This window comes from Dipodomys ordii, unplaced genomic scaffold, assembly GCF_000151885.1.
Source record: "Dipodomys ordii isolate 6190 unplaced genomic scaffold, Dord_2.0 Scaffold39, whole genome shotgun sequence".
NCBI classification, from domain to species: Eukaryota; Metazoa; Chordata; class Mammalia; order Rodentia; family Heteromyidae; genus Dipodomys; species Dipodomys ordii.
Window position 1 is genome coordinate 4,015,497 of NW_012267255.1, and position 16,903 is coordinate 4,032,399.

At 32.0% G+C, this 16,903-nt stretch overlaps 1 protein-coding gene across 5 annotated transcripts in view; it reads left to right on the forward strand.

Annotated features, from left to right (window-relative positions):
* Nucleotides 1-16,903, forward strand: part of Adgrl2 (adhesion G protein-coupled receptor L2) — a 141,180-nt gene that overhangs the window by 113,011 nt on the left and 11,266 nt on the right. For all 5 annotated transcript variants that reach the window (XM_013018341.1, XM_013018340.1, XM_013018344.1 and 2 more), the window contains 7 exons: nt 2,170-2,295; nt 2,556-2,761; nt 3,777-3,950; nt 5,360-5,569; nt 6,437-6,657; nt 7,908-7,974; nt 15,617-15,708. In XM_013018341.1, coding sequence (XP_012873795.1) covers nt 2,170-2,295; nt 2,556-2,761; nt 3,777-3,950; nt 5,360-5,569; nt 6,437-6,657; nt 7,908-7,974; nt 15,617-15,708 — 1,096 coding nt within the window. The remainder of the gene's footprint in view (nt 1-2,169; nt 2,296-2,555; nt 2,762-3,776; nt 3,951-5,359; nt 5,570-6,436; nt 6,658-7,907; nt 7,975-15,616; nt 15,709-16,903) is intronic.

The window sequence follows — 16,903 nt, forward strand, 5'->3', positions numbered from 1 at the left end:
CTCCTCCTCCTCCTCCTCCTCCTCCTCCTCCCCCTCATTTTTGCAGTACTATAATTTGAACTCAGGTCCATGAGCTTGCTAGCCAGGCACTTCATCAATTGAAGTTTAGGTATTTCTGCTTTTAGAGTTCCCTTCCCTTCTCTTCCCTTCCCTTCCCTTCCCCTTCCCCTTCCCCTTCCCCTTCCCCTTCCCTTCCCTTTTCCTTCCTGTCTGTCTGTCTTTCTTTCTTTCTCTTTCATTCTTTCTTTTTTTTTCAAATAAGACTCTCATTATATGCCAGGTCTGTCCTATATAGTGATCCTTCTATTGAAGTCAAGGTACAGTCATTAAATAGGATGACAGGTATAATACGATGTCCATCCCACCAGCATAACAGCTTACTGGTTGTAATGGAGTCTTTCTAATTCTTTGCTTAGGCTAGTCTTGAATGTCTCCTCATTTCTGCCACTTAGGTAGTGGTGCTTAATGAGCAATAAAGCTAAAACTTCATAGCTGTCTTCAGTCATTCTGAAATTTACTTGTGATTGAGGTATTATAAGGCATAGCTAATTTGAATTGTTATCTGAATGCTTATCCTTTTATTAGTGTACAATCTATTCCTTTCCCAAATGATTTAATGATATCTATGTGATATGTCAACTTTCTACATGTTTTAACATGTTAGCAAAGTCTAAAACTTTGTATTGTTGTGTTTTCAATACAACTCATATCCCTTGAGCTTTTCATCATTGCTCCTTAAGGAATTACCTTGGCAGCTTGTTGGTACTTCTCTTTCAAAAGAATTTTGAAATCAATTCATAAAGTTCTAAACACAAAATACACGTTGGAGTTCTTGTTGGAATTTGTCTTCATTTGTATGTTGATTTGGAAAGAACTACCAAATTGATTAGTTGAGACTCAGATAAGACTATCACTAATTCTGTTTGTTCTGAACATATTTGAATAAATATTTTCTATTCAGATAAATATTTTCTATTGTCATGCACATTACAAAAAGAAAAAAAACCTTAGTTTTATTCCTATAAAACCTATACTTTTTTCATTTCTTTTCTGTCTTTATACCTTTTTTTTTCTTGAATTATTGTATTAAATGGTATCCTTTAGTGTAGTGATAAAAAACACAAATAAGGATCATTCTGACTTTAGAACCAGTGCTTTAGTCTGGCAGTGGTGGTTCATGACTATAATCCTTGTACTCTTAAACTGTTGTAGGACAATCATGAGTTCAAGGTCAGCCTGCATTATTACATAACTGAGACTGTCTTAAAGCAAACACAGTAACAAAAGAAAAGCTTAGCCATTGTTTACTTCAGGTTTTAGATAGATTTCTTGTTTAAAGCCAACCTTTTTCTGTTTCCTACTCTTACCTTCCTACAGAGAACCAATAAAATGCATATCTCAACTTCACATTCTGCAGCTGACAGAATTCTAGGTGCCATATGAGTATTTTTATAAAGTATTTTAGTTACATGGTTGAATTACTTCTAGGAATCACTGAGCACTGGTGTTTTCATGCATATAGCTAAATCTGTATGTATTTTACAAAAAATTATAGAAGATAAAAAAAATAAAGGTTACAATTAGCAATAAAGGTTACAAGGTACCACTAAGTACATTTTTGAAGGAAAATTAAACACCCTTTGCATTGTTGACTATTACTTGTTACTAAAGGGTTGAATTATTTTTCCTTATGTGCTTTTCAGAGTTGCAAATGATTTTGAGTATGCCATACATAGAAATGGATGTTATATGTGTAATTAAGGAATGCAATTTTATACTTCATTTTGCCACTGTAAACTGTTGGTTATTGAAAACATACTTAAAGAGCCCACAACATATAATTTTACATATTTTAAATTTGTTGATTTAAATAAAATTTTTCATTTTAAAACCTGAAATTTTGTAGATTAAAGTATCACAATATTTAATTGACTAAGGTTATAGTTAGTAATTAGTTTATGACCAAAGACATAAAAATATGAAGAAAATGTTAAGAAAATTATTCAAAATTATTTGAGACAAATCAAGAACAAATGTAAGAACTTCTGGAGTTACTTAGTTTTTGTTCATAATTTCTTTGAAATATAACACAATGAAGTTTTGTAAATAAACTGTGGTTTAATTTAAAACCATCCCTTTTCATCTGCCTTTATCCTTTCTCTCCTATAGTTCTGGAAGTTGCAGTTCTCAGTACAGAAGGGCAGGTCCAAGACTTTAAATTTCCTCTGGGCATCAAGGGAGCAGGCAGTTCAATCCAACTGTCTGCAAATACTGTCAAACAGAACAGCAGGAATGGTAAGATGGAACAGCTTTGTAAAAATTGGCCCTTCCTTCTTATTTCCCTCCCCCTTCCCTTTGCTTTCCCTTATTCTAATCAGCTGAATATTTGACCCTGACTTTAACAAAAATGACTTAGCATTAAAATAAGGCCTACTCTTTCCCAATAAACTTAATCTAAATAAAAATTCCATGAGGACTTTCTTCCCCCATTATATGTCTTATTTTATTCATAAGTGTATTTCCTGTGAATCATATGACTATTTTTGCATTTCTAGGGCTTGCAAAGTTGGTGTTCATCATATACCGTAGTTTGGGACAGTTCCTTAGCACAGAAAATGCAACTATAAAATTGGGTGCTGACTTCATCGGTCGTAACAGCACCATTGCAGTGAATTCTCATGTCATTTCGGTTTCCATCAATAAAGAGTCCAGCCGAGTATACCTTACTGATCCTGTGCTTTTTACTCTGCCACATATTGATGTAAGTTAATGTATGCTAATGAAGTTGTGGAAGGTTATAAACCCAGTGAGGAAGGAAAACAAAATGACATGCTGTGATGCAAAGAAGGACAGTGAAAAGAAGGAAGGGAGAAAAGACCTTACCATTTGAATTTTAAGTGTTGGGCTAGGTCAGAGACACAAGTTTATTTAAGTCTGTGAACATAAAATTAAATGAGCCTGGTTCAGTGATTATTAGAACTTTAAGTGTATTCTTAATGAAAGCTAATTCAGTAATCAACAGGAAAATGTAAATGACTCTAATTTGTTTTCAAATGAAAATTAACTCCTACCTTAGCTGCAGGATAGCTGAATATTAACTCTTAAGACTCTAAATTTTTAGAATAAAAAATTATTCTAATTAACTGTTCTGATTACATTGTGCACAGTGGTTCTCGGGTATTGTGTTTTAAAAAAATACAGAATTACAGAAATGGAATTCCTATGCTGTGTCAACTTAAATAACCAAGATTTCCAGAGTTGACAAAAATAAATTTATGAAGTTAGTCTTTGTTTTGTCTCTACTTCATTGAGTTTATTTATGAGAACCTTGATCTAGTAACTATGTTTTGTTCAAAGGACTGCTATTGTGTCACTGAGAAATAAACATAATAATGGATCCATTGAAAATGGATTTTTTTTAAGACATTTGGTTCCTATAGCATTTTCTCAGAACAAATTTATGGCTCTGGTCAGAAAAGAAAAAGAAAAAAGATTGTAAAGTACATCAATATGTAAAATCATAGGATGGAAATTATAATTGTAACAAAGAGTTTTTGGTAATTTAAAATACACTTTAAAGTGTTTCAGGCTACCAAGCCCCTTTTATGTGAGATATTTGCCTTATATAACAAGAGTCTACCATTTTGCTAATGAAAAACTTTATAGTCTGAAACACGCGAAGTTTAATCTAAATTACCTTTTACACATATTAGACAATTGCTGTTGCTATCTTAGAATGTAAAATCCTAATTTTATCATGTCATTTTATTTCCCAGCCTGACAATTATTTCAATGCAAACTGTTCCTTCTGGAACTACTCAGAGAGAACTATGATGGGATACTGGTCTACTCAGGGCTGCAAGCTGGTTGACACTAATAAAACGCGTACAACATGCGCATGCAGCCATCTAACCAATTTTGCCATCCTCATGGCCCATAGGGAAATTGCAGTAAGTATTTTTGCACTTCTAATTAGTAGCAGAGCAAAACCTGAGAGAATCAAAACAGCTTGTATAATAGTCTGTCTTTGGGTACTTATCAAAACTAAAAGGGAAACAAAGTAATGTGGATTTCTGATTGTTTGTATACTGTCCATATGTTTCAAGAAGTCTTGGCACTATGCGATTGTTTCTACAGGCTCACATGTTGGTTGACATACTTATCCTAACATTTCTTGCTTTGGCTAGGGATTTCTTAGAGGTAATGAAGGATGTATAAAATGAACAGCAGTAGGTCATACAAAAGAGACAAAGACTATAAAGTTTAGTGTGCCCTCTACATCTCAAGTGTTGGAATCTTATTTTACACTTCAAGTTTCCTAAATATTTTGTACACATTATATAGGGCTGTAGATTTTGAAAAGCTGGATTGGCTTCTGTCTTACTTATATTTATTCTTAAAATTAAGAGAAAAGAAAGGATAAAATGTATTTTATGAAATGTAGAATGGGACTGGGATATAACTCAGTGATAAGGAGCATGGGGGAGGCAATTGGGTCAATCTCCAGAAGTGTGAAAGTATTTATCTACCTATCACGCACCTACCTATGTACTTAGCTGCATACCTGTCTATATATCTACTTACATATCTATATTAGTAACATAATATTTATGTACAAGTAACATATATGTTGTGAAATCTCTGTTTTATTGCTTTCTTGTCTCTTAGTAGGTAAGCACATAGAAACCCAACAAGCAAATTAAATATAAATATTGCTCTATAGATTACCCTGAAAAATCATTAAAATATCAATTATTTAAAATTAAAACTTAACTATTCTCTTATGTAAATGTATTTATGTATTCCATATTTATTTCAATCATTACTTTAAAATATTTGTGCACTTGCATTGTTATCTAGATAAAAAAGTCTTTCCTGAGTCATATAATTATTCTTCTTCCTCCTCCTCTCCTCTTCCTCTTCCTCTTCTTCTTGTGAGTCTTGGGCTTAAATTCGGGTACTGTTTGTGAGCTTTTGTAATGCTCAAAGTTAGCACTCTACCACTTGAGCCACAGCTCTACTTCCAGTTTTTTGATGATTAATTTTAGATAAGAGCCTCATAGACTTTCTTGGCCAGCCAGGCTTTGAACCATGATCCTTAGATCTCAGCCTCCTGAGTTGCTAGGATTACAGGCTTAAGCCACCAGCTCTTGGGTCATTGTTTATATAGTAAAGTTAATAAGATAGTCTTGAACTTTATTATATGGTTTAAAATTCTTTTAGTAATGAACTTTGTTTGAATACACATGGATTTTATCCATCAGAGAGTAGAGTAGTAAACGATGAGCCTGAAATGAAGACAAATTTCTCTCTGCTGTAATGAATGAATCCTGACTCTTGTCACATCTTTGTTTTTCAGTATAAAGACAGAGTTCATGAATTGCTTCTCACAGTCATCAGTTGGGTGGGAATTGTCGTTTCCCTCGTTTGCCTGGCTATCTGCATCTTTACCTTCTGTTTTTTCCGTGGTCTACAAAGTGATCGTAATACAATTCATAAGAACCTTTGTATCAACCTTTTTATTGCTGAATTTATTTTTCTAGTAGGCATTGATAAGGCAAAATACACGGTAAGTAACTTTTGAGTGCAGTTACCTTAGACTTACGCTAATTTTAACAATTGTGAAAGTACCTAACATGTTGCTTTTAATATTTGACCTTATTAGTTGATGTAATTGACAAGCCAATATTGAAGGTTAATTTATAATAATTTTAAAACTCAATCATTAAGTAGTGTTAATTCATTTGTGTATTAAAGTGCAAATGAAGTTTTCTTACTGTTATTTAGATATAATTTGAATACAAGAATGTGGGGATACTGAAATAACAAGATATTATTTTTTTAATTCCTATTTTGTTTACATACTCATTCTTACCAGTGAGCTTTTCTTCATATTTAGAGTAATTTATGCAGCATCTTGAGGTCTTGAGTCAAAAACAGAAGTTAATTAGCTAATAACTCACTGTGTTGCAATCTCTGTATTGGAATGACTGTAAGAATGTTCCTGTATGATAAGAAAATTCTACATAATTAGAACCATGATATTATTGTAAAAGTTTTGAAATTCAGTTACAAGAAAGCATGATATATTTTCAAACAATTATTCTAAAGACTTGAAGCAAATCAATGACAGATGGAATATTTAGAATTCATAATGGATCATGTGAGAAGAGAGAGATGTGTTTTCTTATTTGATATTTAATTTCGCTAAAATTTCAGCAGTGCCTTAGTGATGAAACACTTGGCATTCTACTTCAAGTAATGTTTTTTTTTTTTAACTTGTTTCCTTTTATGAGAAAACTTGGTTTGAAGAAACAATAGTTTAAATAATGACGTATTGTAAAACAGTAATGATTTCAGTCAGTATTTTAAGGCTTTGGAATCAGTTATTTGTATTCATGAGTTTCCTTTGATGTTTTGTTCTTTCCCTTTACAGATTGCATGCCCAATATTTGCAGGACTTCTACACTTTTTCTTTTTGGCGGCTTTTGCTTGGATGTGCCTAGAAGGAGTGCAGCTCTATTTAATGTTAGTTGAGGTTTTTGAAAGTGAATATTCAAGGAAGAAGTATTACTACGTTGCCGGCTACTTGTTTCCTGCCACAGTGGTTGGAGTTTCAGCTGCTATTGACTATAAGAGCTATGGAACAGAAAAGGTGTAAGTAATTGCAAGTGACCTGAGTGTTTTTCAAGTGAATAATTTTTTAAAGCCTGTTAGCTGTCAGTGAGGGTCCCTGACAGATTAAAATAGCATCTGAAAGCTTTATTGGTAAGAGAATAGGCATGCCGTGCACAAATTACAATCAAGTCTTTTGTAATTTTCTAGGTTCACAGCATTTGTACTTTGGTGAGGCAGATTCTAAATTATGGACTTTCTTTCTTAACACAAAAGATTGACCTGAAGCAAATTGAAAAAGTAAATAACTTTTTGGTGTTAGAAAGATATTAAGTAAAATATTCTTCTGAACTTAAAGCATCTGACAAGTTAACTACTCAGTTTTAAACTAATGCTTCATTAGCTCCTGTGTAGCCGACCCTGTAGCTAGCTCTCATTGTACGTTGTGACAGTGGTATATTCTAAACCATACATTTTACTTTGATAAAATTTTACGGGGCAGTTTGAAAGGATTAAAATAACTCCCTGTCTTTTATTTATAAAGATATATTTACCTAAAGTGACAGAAAGGAGTTGCTAAATAAAGATTGTATTTGCTTGGTGGCATGAATTTGCCTACAAGTTGTTTTTATTTTTTTCTTTGAAAAAATTAGTTATACAAAGATGTCTTTTTTGAGTAAAGAAGCCTTTTAGCTGTACAGATGATAAAAGATAAGTAGCAGAAATTGAGCAGTGATTCGGTTATATGAAAAATCAACTACTAAGTAATATTTGTCTTAATAAGCTTAAGCATCATTTACTATAAAACTGTATGAGTTCTGTGTTTTGATTTTCTTTTTCCCTGGTATTCATCCACTCTTAATAGAGGTATTATATTTTTGTTATTCTGTTCTGCAGCAAACATCTGAATGACTTTCATAGGGTTTCACACTTTGGGTAGATGTGAATGAAAAGTTTTGAAGATCACATGTAGAATTTTAAGATGATGAAACAAGTTGAATATTAAGTTGCACATATTTCTGAATTAAAGCAAGAAGTCTTAGTGGTGGGGCAGGATTTATTATTTCTCCTTATAAGCAGAATTTTGTTTTTATCTAGTAGATGTGAAATGAAAAGTTGCAGATTAAAGTAATGAATCACTATCCTTCTTTAAGTCAAAGCTAATTCAGAATTATTAGAATTGTTCTTGCCCAAGATAAGGGACTTTCAAAGCTATTGAGAGGTAGTTTTGTTTGTTAGGTTTCTGACATCCTGATTGCTGTGTAATAGATATTCTTGCCTTTTCATAACAGTTGCTGGCTTCGTGTGGACAACTATTTTATATGGAGTTTCATTGGACCTGTTACTTTCATTATTCTGGTAAGTACACTCTTATTAGCTTTCCTTCCTTCTTAGCTGCTACTCTAGCAGTGTTATTCAAACAAGAGTGATTTGGTTTATTCCTAATTATTTATGCATTCAGCCATTTATAAACATGTCTTGTTATGGGGAAATACTACGTACCAAGTTTTAAAAATACCGTCATTGAGAGTTTATATACTTTCTAATTAAATATTTTTGAAAATTACCTCTCTACAAATACCATTTCCTATCCCTAATATAAAAAACATATTTACTTATAAACCCTGTTATAAACTCAGTGAGTATTTTAGCAAAGTAAAAATTACCTTAATTTTTATCTTAATTACCATACAGCAATTTAGTACATTTACATAACTGTCTGCACCCTAAATTATTTTAGGGCATACATGTTTTCAGAGGTTACATTAAAATAGTTAATAACAAACAAATTTTAAGTTCATATAAATTATGTTTCTGGAGTTTATAAAAATATCAAGTAAAGGTGGATTTTTAAGAAAATGTACCTTTAGGTGAATTTGCTGTTGAGATTAGGTATTTTTACCTTCTTAATTAAAGTTAGGATCAAACATAGTTGAAATAAAAGAATTTTAGTTTTTAAACTTTCAGGTTTTTTTTTTCAATTTTATAACTTTGAAAAGGAAACAAACAAGTTTAACTGCTACCTAAAAATAATTATTTTAAATACTAATTTACCAGTTTTATGGTTTTTAACATTTTTAAAAAATGAAGATACTTAAGTTTGGGGCTATTTTCTATTAACTAATGTTTCATCAGATTGATCAAAATTTTTTAGTTGAAGGAAACTTAAAACACATGCATTTTAGTTGTCATTAAAATTACTTTACACTATTATTTTTACAAGGCCAAATGAAAATTTAAGATGACTGCTATATGAACCAAACTGCTAAGTTATTCTCAAGTGTTCTTAGAGAAGCTGAAGTCCTATCAAAATTACTCAGTCTGATGATGGATCCAGTTTTTTCTTCTTAGTTTATGTATGTTAACACAGCTTGAACCTATCTAGAATTCAGTGACGAGATGATCTTTGAAGACAGAAGTTCTCCCTCCCCCACTCCCACCCCTTAGCTATTTGACCAAAACACATTTTTACTTTGAAAATACAAAGATAAATAGCTTTAGGGATGTTTTCTCTATATAGTAATATCATATATTTACTTCTGGTGTATTGAAGCTTACCTTTCTAAAAGTAAGTACTGACTTTAGAGAATTTTTTTTTAAAATCACTTGAGAAAGGAATTTTATTATGTACTTAGCTTTGAGTGGAAAAGAAATAAAGGACTTCTTATTGTTTTGCCCACTTAAAATGAGAGCCATTATTGTTTACTCATATCTACTCCTATCATGGTTATTATCCTATACTAAGTCTTTAAGGTTGAAAGACTTTTTAATGACATTGTTCCCAACTTAAACAAGTGAAGCAGCAGGTACCTCACAGTGCAGATCTCCTTGGAGTCCTGCAACTGCTTTTTCCTCTAATCATCCTAACAATGCAAGAGTCAGGGTAGTTACAGGAGTGCAAAGGAATACCTTGCAAAATGTCTTCTTTGCGTTGAGAAAAGGTGATTGTACAATATAGGTTTGCTAAAAACACATTTGCCAAAGTATATTCCCTAGTGACACAGGCCCTTTAAAATCTATCCCAGATACTAATATTAATAATATAAACTATACTGTATGCTTTTAAAAATATTCATAAAACAAAGATACCTATTCCTTTTCCTAGAAAATAGTTTTTATATTTCTGACTTTTAAGACTTAAACCATTTATTTAGTTGCATTAAGTAGATGTGCAATTTTAATAGTAATGTTCTATGAAAAAAAGTAATATGCTAAGTAAGATAAAACTTCCTCCTGCATTTCTATAGAATGTCTTGCCTACAGGCACTAGAGTTATTATATCTATGAGAAAAGTGCTGGTAAGTAATGAGCAGTGGGAAACCATTAGTATGCCTGAAATGGTTTAATGAAAGCTTGGATCATGACACGTCAGGAGCTGTTCTTATCATTTGGACAGCTCCATCTGCATCATTAATAATGAATTCAGTTCAGTAAGAGTTCAGCCACACACTCATTTAGAAGTCTTCTTCAGAGAACACCTCTCTGGCTGCTGGTCCCGGAGAGAAATAGGTTTCTGCTTGGCTAACAGCAAAGATCTGGAGATACAAGTACAGCTTTAGAGTTGCATTTGCCAGGTAGCAAAAGCTCCAGGGAGGACAAAAAGGGTCAGAACATATGCAGTTCAGCTAGGTTACTTCTGAGTGGTGTTTCTGTTCTTCTGTCTTATCATATCCATGTCAGCACTGCAAGCTGTGGAATGAATTTTAAGCTGCTAAGCTCAGACAGATGTGATTCAATTGAGCAGGTTGATGACCATAAAACAAACTGTGTACTTCTATCATCCTTGGCACCTGAAAAAATTTACAATAAAAATATTCTCTGAATTATCATGCTTAATAATATGGGTAGTGTTTAGCTCTATGGCATTGGCTTTCATCCACCAATTATTATTTTTAATAGCATTTGTGCAATTTTTATTTGGGCATCATTAAAAGAGTTAGTGAAAAAGAAGGAATTTTCCCTGTGGTGATTTTTACTGTTTTCAGTTGTGGATAGGACTTTTTTTCCCTCTTCTGGACTCATAGAGTTCTACTGAGAGAGAAATACTTGCTTATACCTCTCACTTTCACATGTACAAATGAACACACAGAGCAGAGTTAATATATTATTTCATTCCTGAATGAAGTGCTGCATTTTCAAATTAATCAACAGCTTGGGCATAAAAGGTGATTATTTGACTTTCATACCTAACACAATCCTAATAACCTATATTTACTGGTAACCTCTCCCTAAGTAATTGAGCAAGTATACATACTTACCAGGTTTAAGAATATCTTTATTCATAGAACTGTAGTTCTGCCTTTTTCCTATTTCATTGATGTTTAGTTTTCATGCTGTTCCCAAAATATTATGTTTGTGGGCAGGATATTTACCAAAACAAAACGGAACAATGGGGCAAAAATATGGCTTCACTGCAATGTAGTTCAAGCAGCAGCAATTGGAAATATTTTGTCCTTAACTACCAACCTTCCAAGGAGAAATCAGGAAAATTTTTTGTTAGTTGTGATTTTTAAATACATCCTAAAGTCAAAAATAAACCGTGGAAGGAGTCAAAATTATCCAGAAAAAAAAGAAACACAAAGTATATATCTGAAAATAGCTATATATGTCATGAAAGAAATGGCAGGGGGCTGGGAAGGTGGCTCAGTGGTAGAGTGCTTGCCTTGCATGCATGAAGCCGTGGGTTCGATTCTTCAGCACCACATAAGCAGAAAAAAGCCAGAAGTAGTGTTGTGACTCAAGTGTTAGGGTGCTAGCCTTGAGCTAAAGAGCTGAGGGACAACGCCCAGGTCCAGAGTTCAAGCCCCATGACCAACCATAAAAAATGCCAGGAAAAAGGAGAACTCTAATGTTCAAATACTAGTTGATTTAAAAACATACTTCTTGTCGTTTATGTTAAAGTATCCAACTTAGACTAGATTCTGTCAAATACGTATTTAATTTCTAGCTATCTCTAGTTTTGAGCTTCACAGTTGTGTTTCAAAAGAGCAAGAAAGCAGTAAAAGGAGAAAGTAAACTGGAAATCTTACTAAAATATTCTATCCTACAAAACCATAATTCTTATCACAGAGTGTATTATGTCCTGAAATAGATCATAGCAACCATATTTATTCTAAGATAAATGAGAGAAGTAAACCCATATTTTTCTAACTGGTTATGCCTTCATATGTTTAATTTCAAGCAATTGTAAATAATAAGTATCTATGAAATTTCTTTCTTTCTTTTTCTTTCTTTCTGTTTGTCTTTCTGTCTTTCTTTCTTCTTTTTTTTAGTGAGGTCACAAAACCATATTTAGCACTTCTGTCACCTTATAATTTAGAGCATGATCTGAATTTTTTCCCCATTATTCATTTTGAGATTTTAGCATTTCGTTCTACTGAATGTACTGTTACATTATTTGTATACTTTCCAGTCATAAATTGAGACTACATTTGTTTATGATTTAACCACAAATGTTTGGACAGTATTTCTTTTGCCTGTATTTTTTATCTTCAAGGTTTTTTTTTTTAATTGTGGAATTCATAGATACTTTCAGAATTGAGTGCAGAAATCCTAGGATTTTATTATTATTTTCTAAGTAGTTTTAGTTTTCTTTAAGGAGATTCATTTTAAAGTCTTCCATTTTAATTCTGGCAAAAACTCTCAAAATTTCTATTTTTATATTTGTCCTTGGTTTTCTGAATTTATGTGTAATTTAGCACACGTAACTAATATAAACAGGTTTGGAGAAGACCCACGGAACTATTGTTGACAAGTAGGACATCTTGTGTTGACCAGTTGCTGATGTCTTATTTGCCTTTATTTTCCAAAGGAGACTTAATTAATTAAGTCCATCATGTAGACAGTTATTGAAAAAATATACCAATTGTGTTTGTCAGGATTTCTTTGAGGCAGTATTTTCTAAATTATTATTTATCTTCAATTCATTTATCATCTAGTCATTTTTATATTGGATTATTCTTTACAGCAATGACACTTTTAAACTTACTATAATAGTACATATAGTACTAGTGTATCTTTCTCTGGATTGATTATACTGGTTAATTTTATTTGGAAATCCTGGGCTGTGAAGCTGGATCACAGAATATTAAATCTCAGCAGTGTATGTGGGCAAAATTATTTAGCTCATCTCAGTAATTCATAAATTGGACATAAAAGTGCTGCCTGTTACCTAAGGAGCTAGGATTATAGCTGGCTGGCCACTTTCCCTTAAAATTGTATATATATTTTCTGAGTTTGCAATACATAATTAAAGCATTATTTTCAACTCAGACATGTTTGAAAAAAACACCAGTGATCTAATGTTCTGTTTTTTTAAAACAAATATTGAATAACAACATTTTCTGCAGTACATTTAACTTCCCTAGTATGTAACAAGGAAAAAAACACCATATTTCAATCTTAACTGAATCTACAAAAGTAGATTTCATTTTATTATAGTTTTATTGAGAAAGATTTTCTTTTTCACATAACTGAGTTGGTCATTGAAAACTGTTTCAATGAATTTATTAGACTCAAAACTTTGACTTCCAGATCTATTTTTTAACTAGCATAAATTATATATCTGTAGTTTTCACATTCATTACTTTCCTTGCAATTTTATATATCGTATGTAGTACATTACATACATACTTAATCAGTAACATGTATTTTTTAATATTGGTCACCTATTGCTATTTTGTTCCTGAGGTAATCAGGTAGTAACTAAAATACTTAGAAAGGAATAAAAAACCTTACATCTACAAGTTTTGAATAAATAAGTGCTTTTATCAGGATATTTAAACAGAAAGAAAGATAATTAAGGATTTTCACTGATTTTATAAAGCATGTTATTTTACCTAAGAGTTGAATTTAGTTTATTTTATACTGGTTTTTGGTTTGTTTTATGATATTTACAGAATTCTCTAACAATTAAAAAAATGTTTCTAGTTAATGCTATTGGTACATAAAATATTAAAGTAGTAGTGCTATTGATTTTGCCTTTTTGAAAAATAAGAGGCATGCTTTACTGTGATAATTAAAAAAAAAAACAAACCAGTCATTAGGTTGAAAATGAACTTGTGAGGGAGGCAGGGCGGAAGAGAAAAACTGAGGGAAAACAAGGGAAGAGATGTTTAATATACTGCTCAAAAAATATACTCATTACCTGACTTATGTAACTATAAGCCCTCTATACCTCACTTTTACAATAAAAAATTAAAATTAAAACAAAACTGTCAGTCTTTACTGAATAACACATGAGTCTGAATTTCGCAAAAGCAGAATCGATCTTAAGTATCCACAATTCAGTGAGCACATCATTGTTCAGTGCAGTCAAATCAGTCATATATTTGTTGAGCAAAATGTATCATATTCTTGCATGCAAGAATGGTCTCATTTTAATCATCTGGAATAATCTAAAAGATACAACAAGAAAATAATTCTGTAATTTTTTTCTCTAGAAAAGTTTTCTTTAAAAACAACTTTAAAACAAAAAGCTAGCTAGGCACTAGTGGCTCACGCTGTAATCCTAGCTACTCAGGAGGCTGAGATCTGAGAATTATGGTTCAAAACCAGCCTGGGCAGGAAAGTCCATGAGACTCTTATCTCCAATTAACCACTCAGAAAACCGGAAGTGGCACTGTGACTCAAGTGGTAGAGCACTCACCTTGAGCTGAAGAGCTGCGGGACAGCGCCCAGGCCCAGAGTTCAAGCCCCATGAGCACCCCCCTACCCCCCCCAAAAAAAAAGCTACTTTTGTCCTTAAGTAATTAACGTTGAAGGATAGAATGCCTAACTTGGAAGTTAGGCCCATTAGCCTAATTTTATTTCTTAAGAGAAAATTTTACATCTAAGAGAAATAATAAGGCACAGCAGACAAAAGGATAAAGAGCTTGGATTAAAGCATTTGGTCTGTTCCCAAACACATCATTAGGAAGGACTTGAAAATTTTAATTTATTGCCCTATATAATGTTTTCTAATTATAACATCAGGAGTGGTGATAAATGAATACAGTAATGATATCATTTGATTACGTGCCATTTTCATTCAGTATAAAGGAACATGTTATTGTAACAATGTTATGTTGATTATCAGCCACCAAGAAATTGAAATCCTCCCCACATACAATGGGTCTTTCCTGAAAAGACCATGTGGGCTTGTAAAATCAGTCCTACAAAGCTTTCAATGTAACATTTATTGTCTCTTTTAAAATAATATTCCAAAATATTTTAAGGGCAGGAGCATAAATACAAAATAGCAAGTTTTAGAGCATAATATGAAACAGAAAACAAAGACAAATCACCAATCTCAGTCAAAACATCACAGCCCTCTGGGAATCTTAGACTTTCCCTGTCAAATTCAACTTTCTGGGTTTACATGCAGATATTTTTACACAGCTAAATGTTAGGAAGATTCAAAACCTTGTCAGAATTTACCAGCTACCCTCTATTGAGGCACACAAGTAAAGGACTCCTGGCTTTGACTAATTAAGTAGCAAATACATATACATGATTGAAAGCTTACCTAACTTATAATATTAGTGAACAATTTTCATACAGTTTGTTTAATCAAAATCAAGAGCTTGACTTTCAACTAATCCTAGGGTTATAAAGCTAGTGATTTTTCTATTACAGGTTATAGGATATAAATACCTCTTTTCAGAAACTTCAGTCTTTCCATTTAGATGACTTTTAGGCCCTGGAGTATATCATGTAGCTAAAGAAACTAATTTAGAATTTCTAATTTATTTAATCATTACCACATGATCCTGACTTAATGAGATTGTAATTTCATGTCAAATGATCTATTAAAGAATTGATCATATAGAGCCAACTGTTTTTTTTTAACATGTACATAGACTGAATTGGATCAATGCATACATAAAATAGAATTGAATCAGTTTTTGCCCTTTCCATGTTACTGTCATATAACTGCAATAATTCATTAAATAAATTTTCAAAAATAGGTTTTACTCTTTGTTTTTCGTGGCCTCATCTTTTTCTTTATTTCTTCTAACAGCTAAATATAATTTTCCTGGTGATCACACTCTGCAAAATGGTGAAGCACTCAAACACTTTGAAACCAGATTCTAGCAGGTTGGAAAACATTAAGTAAGTATTTCTTATTTAATTTTAATATTTGACCAGCTAAGTAAAAGTTATCTCCACAGGGAACACAGGCATTTCTGTCTTCTGCCAAATATAGGAATTACTCAGAATTAAATTTTAAGTCTCCGATGTAGACATTGGTCAAAAATTAGGTAATAATTTTTGTCTTGATCATCTAGAATGAAAAAGTTGTTTCAGTGGCTTCATGGAAATTCCCTCTCACTGTAGCATTTTCACTTAAATTTAAAATGTAGTTCAAAGTGAAGTTCCAGTTTGCATGGCTGATAGGATCAACTTAAGTTTATTGTTAAATCACTTTTCTGATTTAAGGATTCCGAGCAGTTTCTCCTCCTACTCTATTTTCCTAAGAGACTTTATTACTACTATTAGCTAGAAGATTATCTGTTGTTTTCATATTAGTTAAGCAAATCTTTATCTCATTGTTGAATAAAAACTAAATATTCTATCTAGAAAAATGCTGTTGCTATTAGCTATATGTTAAGTAGTGAAAAATTGATAGCTATTGATTCATTAAATCATCTTATGGAAGTGTTTTCAGAGTTGTTTTTAAAATATGAGTCTTAGTTTAGAATTCAAGGAGATATTCAAGTTGGTTAAATGGGATTGAAGGAAGTACTATTTTTAATTAAAAAATGGCAGATGGATAGTAAAGGTAAAGTTTTTTTTTAAAAAAGTAGATGTATTCGATAGGTCAGTGCCAGCTTCATTGCATGTTGCATGGTAAAAGAGAGAGCTAATCTTTAGCATCTCTCTCTTTTCTTCCTTTTCCTCTTTCTGTCTTCTCATCTACACCAGTAATTACCGTGTTTGTGATGGCTACTATAATACGGACTTACCTGGGTAAGGTAGAATCCTACATTAACAAATTTATGGCATGATTTATATTTTTACAAACCCGTCAATATCATGAATTGCCCTTAGTTTTTGTAATTATTTTGGGATATCTGATTTGCTATAGTATTTTAAACAATAATATGCCTTTATTTTTTTTAATTGCTTGCCTGTGCATTTTGACTTCTTAATTTTGACTAATTTATAAAATATATAAATGCTTTCTTATTACTTTCTATTTTAATTCTGCCTAATAATTTTGTTTCTCTTTTCTGCTTATAATGCTTTCTAGCTATGAAGATAATAAGCCATTTATCAAGTAAGATCATTAGTTAGACGTGGAATG